Below are 14,278 nucleotides of genomic sequence, written 5' to 3'. Positions count from 1 at the left end.
TCACTTAATAAATTGGCATCAAGAAGCAGAAAATAACTGAGTTTTGCATTGTAGGTAATTATCCTTAGACACTCCACCTGTTGAAAAATAGGTGCTGAGCCAAAGCAGATGTACATTAAAAAGTAGCCAAAAACTTGGATGATTTGTTTTCTAATAAAGGCTGAAACACTAAGTAAGTGGTTGACATACAGCAGAAGCAATGTATTCTGCTGTTGGCTGTGCCAAGCTGATCTGGGGATGATTGTGACACCATCACAGGATATCTCAAATAGGGAAAAAAACATCAGTTTCGCAGCAGTGTGCAACCTCACCATGAGCACAAATAAGTAAACAGGTGAGAAACTTTCAAAATTAATCTCCAGTTTTTTTAAAAATAGAATGACCCAAATCAGGTAACAGTTGCGCAGATTGCATTGATTCTACAAATATTATTATTATTAAATTTATTAATTTTAGTTTAGATTTACAGATTCAAAAGATAACAATGCCTTTACCTCTCCTACACTACAACAGAAAAAGAGTGTGCTGGTATTACCTAGCTTTCTGCACGATAGTCCCCATGACTTCATGTTTCTTTGCATCCTTGATATCTTCATTAACGTCAGTTCCACCAAATATAGCTCCATATGGCACACTACTATCTGAAGGAATGAGATTTTTGAAATAATTTTAATCCCATGTCTCTGTGTGCTTCTGATCTACTTCACATGTCAGTGAAATTCCACAGAGTAAAATAAATGTGCTTCTGTTGCTAAGCCATTGACTTTAAAAATATAATTGAAAGTGGAAGTCAGAAGGGAAAGAGGGACAGGAGTAGAAAGGAGAAAGGTGTAAATAAAGTAGTAAGGAAAAGATGAAGTAAAAGGAGAATGTTAATGAAAGGCAAGTACTTCACCCTTACCCTAAAGTTAATCCAGAGGTAGGTACTTGACGACAAGATACGGAGGACTGAACCTTGTTGATTGTGAAGTTTACTTAAGGGTAAAATTGAGCAAGAAAAATGGGAAGAAATGAGCCATACATGGTTCTCTGCATCCAGCACATGGGTACAAAGATTTTTAAAAGATGGGGCAGTAAGTAGAACAAAATTATAAAAAGGTAAGTGCTATTCTGGGTTACGAATACATAAAGACAAATAAAATACCTAATTAGTACAAAATATTTGCTGAGGGTGGTGTTAGTAGTGGATAGAGTATTGAGCAGCACAGCACAACACAGGCCCTTCATCCCGCAATGATGCCTCAAGCTATATAAATGTATTTCATGGTCAATTAAATTCCTCTGTCCTCTGCAGCCTATATCCCTCCATTTTTCTTAATCCATGTGCCCATCTAAGAGTCTCTTAAATGCCTCTCATTGTATCAGCCTCTACCACCACTCCTGGCATTGTGCTCCGGGCTCTGTGTAAAAAAAATACCTCTGACATCTCCTCTAAACTTTGTCCACTCACCTTAAACACATATCTTTTTGTATTGGCCATTGCCGTTCTAGAAAAAAAGGTGCTGGCTGTCCACTCTATCTTTGTCTCTCATAACCTTGTACAACTCTATAAAGTCATCTTTCATCCTCCATCGCTCCAAAGAGACAAGCCCTAGCTCACTCAGCCACTTCTCAGAAGATATGTGCTCTAATCCAGGCTGAACCTTGGTAAATTTGCACTGAAATCTCTCTAAAGCTTCCACATTCTTCCTATAGCAAGGTGACAACACTGATCAAAGTGTGGTCTAACCAGAGTTTTATAGAGCTGCAACATCACCTTGCAGGTCTTGAACTCAATCCTCCAACTAACAAAGGACAGCACACCATGACCACCCTGTCAACTTGCAGGCAACTTTGAAGGATCTGTGGACTTGGACTAAGAATGCTATCATTAACCTTGTACTCTGCCTTCACGTTCAATCTTCCAAAGTGTATCGCCTTACACTTTTCTGGATTGAATCTGCCCAACTGCATCTTGTTTATATCCTGTTGCAACATATGGCAACTATCTACACAATGCACAATTCTTTCATCCTTTGTGCCATCTTCATATTTACTAACTCATCCTTTATTTCCTAATTCAAGTAATTTATATTAAAAAAATCATGAAGAGCAGGGGGCCCAGAACAGAGCCCCGCAGAACACTAGTGGTGACTGACCTCCAGTCAGAATACTCTCCGTCTACCACCAACATCTGCCTTCTGTGGGGAAGCTAATTCCAAATCCATAGAGCCAAGTTTCCATGGATCCCATGCCTCATAACTTTATGGTCAAGCCTACCAGGGGGATCCTTATCAAACACCCAACTAAAATCCATATACACCACACTATCTTTATTATTTGTCTTGTCCCCTCCTTGAGAAACTCAGTTAGGCTTGTGAGTCATGACCTGCTATTCACAAAGATATGCTGACTATTCCTAATAAGACTATGCTTCTCCAAATGTTCATAAATCCTGTGCTTAAAAATCCTCTCCAGTAGTTTGCCTACCATTGACATAAGACTCACTGGTCGATAATCCCAGGATTATCCTCATTACCTTTCTTGAAAAATGAAAGAACATTTGCCATCCTTCAATCCTCCACATTATTCCTGTGGCAAGGGATGATGCCACTCTATCAATGCCACTATAATCTCTTCTCTCAATTCCCGAAGGAACCTGGATTATATCTCATCCATCCCCAGTGACATCTCTCCCCATGTTTCTCAGAAGCTCTAATGCTGCCTCTTTCTTAACTTTGATATGTTCCAGTGCATGAGCCTGTTTTACACTGGCCTCACATTCATTCTGGTCCCTCTCCCTGGCTAACACTGAAGGAAAGTATTCATTAAGGTTCTCTCCTACCACCTCAGCCTTCGGGCATGCTTCCCTTTTTATCCCTGATCCATCCTTCCCTCACTCTAGTCATCCCCGTGTTCCTGTGTGGAACACCTTGGGGGGGGGGGGGGGGTTTCCTTAATTCTATTCTCCAAGTCCTTTCACTGTCCCCTTCTAGCTATCCTTTCTTAAGCTCCTCCCTGGCTATCTTATAATTCTCAAGAGCTCTGCCTAATTTTTGCTGCCTGAACCTTAAGTATGCTTCTTTCTTCCTCCTGACTAGATGTACCAACTCTTTTGTCAACCATGGTTCCTTCCCTCTACCAACCTTACTGTGTCTCAATGGGACAAACCTATCCAGAACTCCAGCAAGTCGTCCCTAAAAAACCTCCATATTTCTGCTGTGCATTTCCTTAAGTACATCTCTTCCTAAACTATGCTCCCAGTTCCTGCCTAATACCAATGTAATTAGTCCTCCCCAAATTAAAAAGCCTGTGGTTTTAGGCAGTTCACTCCTGGGATATAGTTACTGTAGAGATAGATAGTCAATCTATGCTTCTCATAACCTTATACACCTCTAACAAACCTCAGCCTCTGCTTCTCTAGAGAAAACAAACTAAGTTTCTCCAACTACTTCTTAAAGCACAGGCCATCTAATCCAGGCAACATCCTGGTAAACTCTTCTGCACCCTCTCCAAAGTCTTTATATTCTTCCTATAATGGAGTGACCAAAAATAAATGTAATACTCTAGATGCAGCCTAAATATACTTGCATAAAGCTGTAACTTAACTTCCTGACTCGAGCTCAATTGCTCAACTAATAAAGGCAAGCATTCTATGTACATTAGAGTGATTACAGATGCTGGAAATCTTGAATAATGTACACAAAATGCTGGAGATACTCAGCAAGTCAGGCAGCATCCAAGGAGATGTATAAACAGTCGACATGCTGTGCCAAGACCCTTTATCAAGTCTCGATGAAAGTTCTCATCAGAAATTTTGACTGTTTATTCCCCTCCATGTATGTTCCCTGACTTGCAGAGTTCTTCCAGCATTTTATGTGTGTTACTCAAACAATCGATGTAATTTCTTTACTATCCTATCAACCAATGTGGCCACTTTCAGGGAGCTGTGGACTTGGATACCAAGATCCTTCTGTATATCAAGGGTCTTGCCCTGTCCCTTTTTACATTTAATCTCCCAAAGTGCAACACTTCACATTTCGCCATTGTAACCTCCATCTGCCACTTCTCCACACATATCTGCAACTGAACTATATCCTGCAGTATCCTTCGGCTGTTTCGACACCCTCCATAGCACCAGCAATCTCTGTATCTGCAGTGTACTAAACCACAAAGCCATGTCTTCATTCAGGTCAATCATATCACTAACAGTGGAGGTCCCAATATGGATCTCTGTGGAACACCACTCATCATGGACCTCCAGTTTGAAAATGTCCCACCAACCCCAGTAGCCTCTGTCTTCTATGTGCAAGCTAATTCTGAATCCAAATGGCCAGTTCACCATGGATCCCATGTATCGTAACATTTTACAGAAGATTACCATGAGGGACCTTGTCTACATGAATTTTAGTAAGGTGTTTGACAACATCCAGCTTTACCTTCATCAGTCACCTTCGCTATATCCTCAAAAAACTCAATTAAGTTCATAGGACATGATTTGCCTTAGATAAAGTCAAGCTAGCTATCCTGACTTACGGCCAGATGCTCACAAATTCTATCCCAAGCATCTTCTCAAGTAACTTCCCGCCCACTGACAGGTGATTCATCTGTCTATAGTTTCCAGGATTATCTCTAATTCCACTCTTGAAAATAGAACAATATTAGTTACTGGCCAGTTCTCTAAGATCCTACTTGTGGCTACAGCCTATACAAAGATATTGGTCAAAACCCCATGTTGTGGGAAATCAGGTTCACAGGCTCGGTGGGTGGGATAGAAGAGGCTCACTGTCAGTAAATAGGTTAGCAATTTATTACGAGACAAAACACACACTAATCATTCAGTAATCACATTTAAATTACACTTACTTATCTAAATTGAGAATCCAAAGTGGCAAGACAAAACGGATACTGAACATACACTTTAGATAAGTATTTGTTACTGTGTGTTTGCCCAGGGCACCTGCATAGCAGTGTACCCCCATTGTCTATCATTTCCACAGCACCTTTGTCTACCCAGACAATGAAAAGATACCGCATTGTTAGCACACACTAGATTTAAACCCTACCAGCGCTTGACATTGCTGGCTAACAAAACCTAGTGGGAGGGGCCGCAATGCTCTCTACATGGGCCAGTCCCCACCTCCCACCAGGGGACTAGCTTTCGATGAGCAGGTAAGTTACAACACTTACTGCAACAACCCAGCAATCTAATCTCTTGCCTCTCTCAATAACCTGGGGTCTATTCCAAAAGGCAATAGGGATTTACCCACCTTAATATTCTTTAAGAGACCCTACACCACCTCCTTCCTCATTTCAAATTAACCTCAGAAATTAGCACTCTTCACTGTTCTCCCTACTCTCCATGTCCCTGTCCTTGATAAATACTGATGCAAAGAACAAATGTGGCTAGACTTTGATAAAGGACAGGAAAAGGCTTGAAAGGAATACAAGTGCTGATTTGAACTCACTGGGTGAAGTGATTGGTTCATATATTCTATGCAATTCTCAGAGTCGCAGGTTTAAACAACACAATTTGTCCACTCTGACCAAACTGCCAACCTGATCTTGTCCCATTCGTCTCATACCCTTTCAAACCTTTCCTACCAACGTACCTCCCCAAACATCTCTTAATGTTGTAATTGTACTTCTATCATTTCTACTGACAGTTCATTCTCCAATTCCTAAACCCTCTGCATGAAAAAAATGCATGAAAACCCCCTCGGCTCGCCTTTAGACTTTTCCCCCTCAGGTTATATCTGTGGCCCCTTGGATTGCCAAACCATGGGAAAAAAGACTATGACATTCACCTTATCTATGCCCTTCATGATTTTGCAAGTCTTTATAAGGTCATCTCTTGGTCTCCTCCAGGAGGAAAGACCTAACCTATCCAGAAATTTCTTTTTCATTCAAGCCTTCAAATCCAAGTAGCATCGTTAAAAACCTTTTCTGCACCCTTTCCAGTTTAATGACGTCCTTCCTATAGCTGGGTGACCAAAACTGCACACAGTACTCCAAGTCTGGTCTCACCAAACCTTGTAAATTCTTTTGCTCACTTTATCAGTTGATCGATCCTGTTATAATCTTAGATAGCCTTCTTTACTATCCACTACTCATGGCGTCATCTGCAAACTGACTGACCATACCAATTATATTCTCATTCGAACTGCTAATACAGGTGGAAAGTAACAGTGGACCCAGCAAGGACCTGTGTGGCACACCACTGGTTACAAGACTTCAATCTAGAAAAAAACAGTCCTGAAAGTCTCCCTTTCAGATAACTGGGAGAATTTCTTTGCCAGGAAAATAGACAAGTAGTTTGTTTTAATTAGTTATTTAAGACAGTATCATTGTGTTTAATTTATTTTAGAGAATGATCTTATTAGTTTCTTCAGCTTAGATATGTTTAAGTGGTTTACACTATTAAAAAAAACTCTCACATATTACTCACTCTCAATGAACAAAGATAATAGTAAATTTAGTGATATTAGTCCTGGGTGATGGGCGTCCATCATTAAGAACTCCCATCACCCAGGGCATGCTCTCTTCTCATTGCCTCTATCAAGGAGGAGATACAAGAGCCTGAAGACATACACTAAACATTTTAGGAACAGCTTCCTTCTCTCTGCCATCAGAGGTAATATACCCATGTACATTACCTCAATTTTTCTTTGTTCTCTTTTTGTACAATTAATTTAATTTTAAAAAACATATTTCTTGCAATTTATAGTTCTTTATTATTATGTATTGTAATGCACTGCTGCCACAAAACAACAAATTTCAAGGCATGCACCTGTGATATGAATGCAGAAAGGAGAGGAGAGAACTGACTGTCAATTTTGTTCTGTACAAGAAGCCAGCCTACTTGTGCCTAGAAAGTGTCCCATCCATACCAGACCATTCCCTCAGCTCCCCTCTCAAAGGCTAATCACTTAAGGAGAAAAGAGTACAAATTTACGGTAGGTGGCTCACAATTTGACATCATGAAAATTATCTCTATTATTTGGAGACAACAACATGCAGTGCACTGCAGGTATATTCTCTAATCACATACTTTTGTACAAGGTCAATCACCAATGCAATTATTTTGTGGATGCTCCCCCAAGTTATCAGATGAAATGGATTCTTGGCCACATGATCTACCTTATCATGGTCTTGCACTTTTTACCTGCACTACAGCTTTTGGGGTAACATTTACACTTTATTCCGTATTGTTATTATTTTACCTTATTCTAACTCAGTTCAGAGTAATGACTTGATCTGTATAAATAGCACGCAAGACAAGGTTTTCACTGTCTTGCTACATGTGACAATAATAAACCAATATCGGTAATATGAAAAAACTACCTTCGGATTGACACACTAATAACCGACTGCTCAGGGAATAAGTATTCTTTAACCAAAAAGTTTTCATTTAGAATTTTTCCCTCTGGAATTTGTTTGGCAACCTGTTCAAAATGTTTTGGCACTACACCACACAGTAAATTCCTGCTGTGGTACAAATCTTAAGTCCCAACTAGTTTTAAGGCCAGTCTGTTTATATTTTATTTGAGCATGGGCTAAAGGTGTTCTCAGCAATCCAGATTTTTGGACACTATTAAAAGCTGATAACAGTGACCCTTATGTGGATAATGTTAGTAATAAATTGAAAAAGCTAACCAACAGTCATTTTCTGGATTATTAAAAATAAGAATGAGATCAAAGTTATTTAGCACAGTCCTTATTTTTCACATCAATTTCCCCCCAATATAGTAACAGCCTCAGGCAAATTTATTCTCCCCATTGTACAATTGAACTGATATTTAAAGATAGTCAACATTTTTCAACCTTCAACTGTTTTCAACCAAATCCTCCTCTCAAAACACTAGAACATACAAAATTTTGAGGAGCACAGATAGGGTGGATTGTAAGAAACGAGCAGTCATAGTAAATTCTTGGTGCAAACGATACAGACTTATTTAAGGAAAGCTAGAGAACATAATAGCAACACACACAAAATGCTGAAGGAACTCAGCAGGCTATGCAGCATCTGGGGAAAAAGAGTAAATAGTTGATGCTTCAGCCTGAGACCCTTCGTCAGGACTGGAAAAGAAGACGAAAAGTTAAGAGTAAGAAGGTGGGGAAGGGGAGGAAGAAGTACAAGGTGGTAGGTGAAACTGCAGGAGGGGGTGTAGTAAAGATCTGGGAAGTTGATTGGCGAAGGAGATAAAGGGTTGGAGAAGGGGGAATCTGATAAGAGAGGGCAGAAGACCATGGAAGAGAGGAGAAGGAGCACCAGAGGGAGGTGATGCTAAGGAGATGAGGTTGGGGGGGGAACAGGAATGGGGAATGGTGAAGGGGGAGGGGAAATTACCAGAAGTTTGAGAAATCAATGCTCATGCCATCAAGTTGGAGGCTACCCAGACAGAATACAAGGTGTTGCCCCTCCAGCCTGAGAGGAGCCTCATCATGGCAGTAAAGGAGGACATGGTCTGACACGTTGGAATGGGAAGTAGAGTTGAAATGCGTGGCTACCGGGAGGGGAGATCCCACTTTTTCTGGCGGATGGAGTGTAGGTGCTCGGCGAAGCAGTCCCCCAATCTACATTGGCCTCACCGATATACAGTAGGCCACACAGGGAGCACCGGATACAGTAGGTGACCCCAAAAGACTCACAGGAAAATTGTCACCTCACCTGGAAGGACTGTTTGGGGCCTTAAATGGTAGTGAGGGAGGTGGTGTAGGGGCAGGTGTGGCACTTGTTCCACTTGCAAAATAAGTACCGGAGATCAGCGGGGAGGGACAAGTGGAAAAGGGAGCTACGTAGAGAGCAATCCCTATGGAAAGCAGTAAGTGGGGGGGGGGGGAGGGGGAGGGAAAGATGTACTTGGTAGTGGGACCCCGTTGGAGATGGTGGGAGTTACGAAGAATTATGTCCTAGATATGGAGGCTAGTGGGGTGGTAGGTGAGGATAAGAGGTACCCTATCCCTGGTGTGGTGGTGAGAGGATGGTGTGAGGGCAGATGTGCAAGAAATTGAAGAGATGTGGGTGAGGGAAGTGTTGGTGGTGGAGGAAGGGAAGCCCCTTTCTTTGAAGGAGGAGGACATCTCTTTAGTTATCTGGAAATGAAAAGCCTCATCCTGAAAGCAGATGCGGTGGAGATGGAGGAACCGAGAGAAGCAGATGGCACTTTAGGCATAACAATGAGATGGGAGTGGAGGTTTATGTTGCTTAAGCTTGATAACAGACCGTTTGGACTTGTTGGGTGAAGTGCTTTGCTTCTGTATCTGCTACTGCCTAATACATTTCTGACCATTCAATATACAAAAGCAATAGAAAGAAATGGTCTTTGGTTGCCAGCATAGATACAATAGGCAGAAAGATTTTTTTTCTGTGGTGTACAACTCTGTGGCCAAATTAGGGCTTACCATACCTAACAGCAATCTTCCTGCTTTGTAAAGATGAATTATCAGCGCTGCATCAAACTTATCCTCAGAGATTAAGTCTGCAACTTCAGAGGATGATTTAAAATCACCTATGTCTCTCAGTGTACACAGATGGCCGCCCTCCTGTATATGGTCGCTAAAGGAAAGAAAGAGAAAGGAAATGCAAAACTTCATTTCAGTAAATATTAAGACTTTACTCACTAATGCAATGGAAGATTTATTTTTAAATTACTTTAGCTACATTGCAAACAGCAAAGGATTGTTCAGGTAGACAAAATTTCACAGCTTTTCTCCAGAAGAGTCTTTCAGGGTCTTTTAGGTCTAACTCACTATAATCCCAGGAGTATTTTTTTTTCAAAAGCAAGAGACTAGAAAATGTTGCTGTTTAAAAAGGGAACTATATGTTCTTGTACACAAGTCACTGAAGGTCAGCAGGAAGGTGCTGTAAGCAATTAAGACAGCAAATAGTCCATTGGCTTTCTTTGAAAGGTGATTTAAGTACAGGAGTAAAGAAGTCTTAATGCAGACATCAAACTGATATAGGGCCTCAGTGACACTGCACTTAGAGTTTTCTATACAGTTTTGGTCTCCTTATTTAGAAAGGATACATTTGCCTTAGAAGAAGGGCAATGAACATCCTCTACTCGACTCCAATGCCATCTTCACATTCACCAACAACACTACTGTTGGATAAGTTGTAGGTGGTTATTTCCAGCTACTGTCAGCAGGAGGTACGGAAGTTTTTTTTAAAGTTCCACACCACCAGTTTCAAGAATAGCTACTTCCCTACAATAATTTGGTTCTTGAATCAACCAGCAAAGTTCTAACCAATATAGTTTAGTAACATTTTGACTACTAAAATGGACTTCTTTTTTTCCTGTGGTCTTTCTTGTAATAAAATTGTGTATAATTTATGTGCAGTTTATGATTTTCCCATGGATGCTGCTATACACCTGTGATGCCGCTGCAAGTAAGCTTTCTATTGCACCACTGAAGACACAAACTTGTGCATATGATAATAAGCTCAACTTTGACCCATTCCAGACAGCAGACTGCATAATCAGAAATGGCCGAGTAGTTTAATTTTGTTTTCCCTAGAATTTGTTAGATCAGAAGAAGCCTCATTGAAATTAACAGGTTGGATGCAGCATGTCTTCCCTGAACCAGGGATCACAGTCTCAGAATAAGGGGGTGGGGGAGGGGTTCATAGAAATGAAATGAGGAAGTGTTTCTTCATACAGTGGATGGGGAATCTTTGAAATTCTTTACTTAGAAGGCTGTCATAAGACTGATGTGCAGAATTAAGCCATTCAGCACATTGAGTCTGCTCCGCCAATTGATCCTCCTTCCTATTTAAATTCCACGCCCTCTGAACGTACTGCCCTTCACTTTCTCCAGACCAATCTCAACCTCATCATTAAAGCCCACATGGGGTGCTGTTGTAGTCTGGTGGACTGGCCTCTATCAGACTGAGTCCTGGTGGCAACTCTCAGATCCCTCCTCTTACTTACCCCTTGAAAAAGACCCCCACTTAGAAGCATCAGACCATTGTTCCCCGCACCATCGCCAACCTCATCATCTCTGGATATCTCCCATCCACTGCCACCAAATTCAAAGTTCCCTTACCCCACACTGCTCATTTCTACCTCCTACCCACAAGCCTGACTGTCCATGTAGACCCATTGTTTCAGCCCCACTGAACTCATATCTGTATACCTCAATACCATTTTACCCCCCTTTGTTCACTCCCTTCCAGTTTACAGCCAGGGCACTTCACACTCTCTCAATCTTTTCACCCACTTTTTGTTCCCTGGCACTGTTTCCCTCATTTTCACAATGGATGTCGAGTCTCTATGTGCTTCTGTCTCCTATCAAGAAGGCTTTAAATCTCCCCACCTTTTTTTCTAGACAACAGACCTCACCAGCTCCCCTCCACCACCACTCTCCTGTCTAGTGGAGCTGGTCCTCACACTCAACAATTTCTCTTCCGGCTCCTCCCACTTTCTCTAAACCCAAGATGGAGCTAAGGGCCCCAGTGATGCCTGCCTTTTCATCAGCTACATGGCACAGTCCAAACCTTCTCTGGTATCCTTTCCCAACTCCTTCTGTGCTGCTTCCCATGCTGAGCTCATCAATTTTGCCTCCAACTTCCACCCTGCCCTCAAATTTACTTAATTTATTTCTGACACCTCTCTCCCTACAGACTGTCTACCATTATCCTTTATAAATCCACTGACTTTTACAGCTATGTTGACTATATCTCTTCTCACCATGTCGCTTGTAAAAGTTCTCAGTTCCTCCATATCCCCCACATCTGTTCTCAGGCTGCTATAAGAGTCCTAATCAAGGTCCTGGGCCTGAAATGCTGACTGTTTATTCCTCTGCATAGATGCAGCCTGAACTGCTGAGTTCCTCCAGCATTTTGTGCGAAATACTCAGTGATGGGAGATTTTAGTGTTTCAAATTAACACCTCAGCCCGATGAACATTCATCGTAACTACGAAATCAGAAACCAAACACATTTTAAATTGCAAATAGGAAGAAGGGATGAAAGTGAATATCTGTGGCACAGTAGAGACGAAGAAAAACTTAATGACAGAATAAGGCAGTGATGCCAGCTGAGACACGTACAAGACTAACAAGTCACTGCTGATGTGTTTGGAGATGATGCAAACAGACGGAGTTTAATGAGGGAGAGAGAAGTGAAAAAAAATCTCGGAAACTGTACAAAATACCATGTCATGCTAATTGATTCGGCACGTTTCCTTTCGTTGTATTTTTCTCTATATTTATGAATTATATATATTTATAGTTATTATTCTGTAGATTTGCGTAGTACGTCCACAAAAAACGGATCTCAGGGTGTATATGGTGACATATTTATACTTTGATCATAAAATTTAGTTTGAACTTTGAATTCATCTATGATGAGGTTACTGGTGTGAAGAAATGTGAAAGGAAGTCAGATTAAGGTGAATTCTGTCCCAGAGGAAACACACCAGCCAACGTTGAAGGACTGGCCCAATGGTTCCAACTTGGAGCTGTGTCGGGCAGCCCGGAGCGCATCGCCCACACTCACCAGATCCTCCGAGCAGTCGTCATGTTGCCAGTCCGGGGACTCAGGCTGGCGAGAAAGAGCAACTTCATTGCAGGCTGTTGGGAGGAGGCAGGCAGCCAGCCCCCTCTCACTTTAAAACACCATTAGCGGTCACCAGACTCCCGCAGCTGTCGTCTGGGGGGAGGCGCCAGCCTTGTCGATGAACAAACTTGGCGCTGAGGGGGAGGAAAACCCCCAGAACAGCCCCAACTACCGCCCGGGAGGAACCAGCGATCCCGTCCGGCAACTAGATTGTCATCCGGCTTGACCAATGGCAAACTGTATTACGTACAGTTGCAGGGGCGTGTCAGTCTTCCTCCACCCGTTCCACGGGCTCCGGCCAATGGGCGCGGTGCGAAGGCGGGCCTTGGTTACGGTTGCCGAGGTCAGGGGGCATGAGGCCAGGCCTGGACCGCCGGTCAGGCGGGTTTAGGTTAAAGGGAGGTGGCTTGGAGGGATGAGGATCTATCTTTAACTCGCTCAGTTACTCAGCGCTTTCTGCTCGGGAAGATCGGGCTACCCTTCCCCCTGAAGGAGTTGGGAGAGAAAGTTTTTTTTTAACGTAATGATGGAAAACCAGACTGAGGAGAGGACTCCGCTGCTCCCGGAGAGACGGGCGGCTTCTGCCTTCCACGGCCGGCGGCTGGCCTGCGGTGCCGTGCTGGTGACGGAGTCCTTGGAGCGAATGGCATTTTACGGTATCACAAGTGGCCTGGTGCTTTTCCTCAACAGCGAGCCCTACAACTGGCTAGGGGCCCAGTCGAGTCAGACTCTGCTGATCTTCATGGGCATCAGTTACTTCGTGTCCCCTTTCGGAGGGTGGCTGGCGGATGCCTGGCTGGGAAGGTTCCCCACCATCCTCCTGAGCATGCTCCTCTACCTGATTGGAATGATGTTGTTCCCTTTTATTTCATGTGATCAAACTCGACGTTACCTTTGTGGAGAACTGGAGTACTATCCCATCTTGGACCCCAAGTGCAACAATAACAGCTCCAGTGCTTGCATTTTTCACCGCGATAGTTACTGCCGACCGGTTATCTACACGGGGCTGGTCTTAGTCGCACTTGGTGTGGGATCTGTGAAGGCAAATATAACTCCATTTGGAGCAGATCAGGTACAGTGTACTTGTCTGAAAGTTTTCGAATAAAATTACTTCAGCAGGAGTGCGAAATGATGGTATCGTTTTCATTTCTGCATTGTTACACGTTTAAAAAAAACCACGTCGCCGTTGTGCAAGTGTCAAATTAAAACTATAACAAGTTCTTTCTAACTCTTTGCTAGTAGCAAGTTTTGGAGTACAGTTTCCCCATCAGCATCACTTAGTTATTTAAGAAAGTTATTCCGTCATGAGCAATAAACTTGAATATTAATAACAAAAGGTTGAAAAAGCTATCAGTGCAAATATATCAGGTAGCAAATATATAGAGGAGGAAAATAAGAATTAATTTTTCAGATCACAGTCCCTTCATCAGAAAAGTTTTTGACTTTGTAAACCAACTGGAATGTAGTTCTCCCTCCCCCATTTGGCGATACTTTTTATATTGGTTCAAAGTAAGGGCAGTGTGGAATCTTGTGGTGTCACATGCTAAACTTGATATACATAGACATGTGAGCTTTATAGCCCATAGTTTACAGACACTTTTTCGTGAAGGTTGCACTTAGTAAGAAAATAAGAACATTAGTGTGTTATAACATCCTTAAATGTGCTGACCTATCAGGCCAATACTGCAATGTGAATCATAGGTAATGATTTAGGTAACAAGTATTATGCACAGCCAC

The 14,278-nt window shown here is 42.2% G+C and overlaps 2 protein-coding genes across 4 annotated transcripts in view; one reads left to right on the top strand and one right to left on the bottom strand.

Annotated features, from left to right (window-relative positions):
- Positions 1-12,678, bottom strand: part of glt1d1 (glycosyltransferase 1 domain containing 1) — a 71,632-nt gene extending 58,954 nt beyond the window's left edge. For both annotated transcript variants that reach the window (XM_073065532.1, XM_073065533.1), the window contains exons 1-3: positions 12,482-12,678; positions 9,390-9,538; positions 536-641 (exon numbers count right to left, since the gene is read on the bottom strand). In XM_073065532.1, coding sequence (XP_072921633.1) covers positions 536-641; positions 9,390-9,538; positions 12,482-12,549 — 323 coding nt within the window. In that variant the 5' untranslated portion in view covers positions 12,550-12,678. The remainder of the gene's footprint in view (positions 1-535; positions 642-9,389; positions 9,539-12,481) is intronic.
- Positions 12,679-12,894: 216 nt separating this feature from the next.
- Positions 12,895-14,278, top strand: part of slc15a4 (solute carrier family 15 member 4) — a 90,413-nt gene continuing 89,029 nt past the window's right edge. For both annotated transcript variants that reach the window (XR_012101351.1, XM_073065531.1), the window contains exon 1: positions 12,895-13,613. Coding sequence is in view for 1 of the 2 variants with exons in the window: in XM_073065531.1 (XP_072921632.1) it covers positions 13,065-13,613 (549 nt within the window). In the remaining variant the exon portion in view is untranslated. The remainder of the gene's footprint in view (positions 13,614-14,278) is intronic.

Source organism: Hemitrygon akajei, chromosome 14 (genome assembly GCF_048418815.1).
Source record: "Hemitrygon akajei chromosome 14, sHemAka1.3, whole genome shotgun sequence".
NCBI lineage: Eukaryota > Metazoa > Chordata > Chondrichthyes > Myliobatiformes > Dasyatidae > Hemitrygon > Hemitrygon akajei.
The sequence above is the reverse complement of the archived record's forward strand: the minus strand, read 5'-3'. Positions and strand labels throughout refer to the sequence as shown.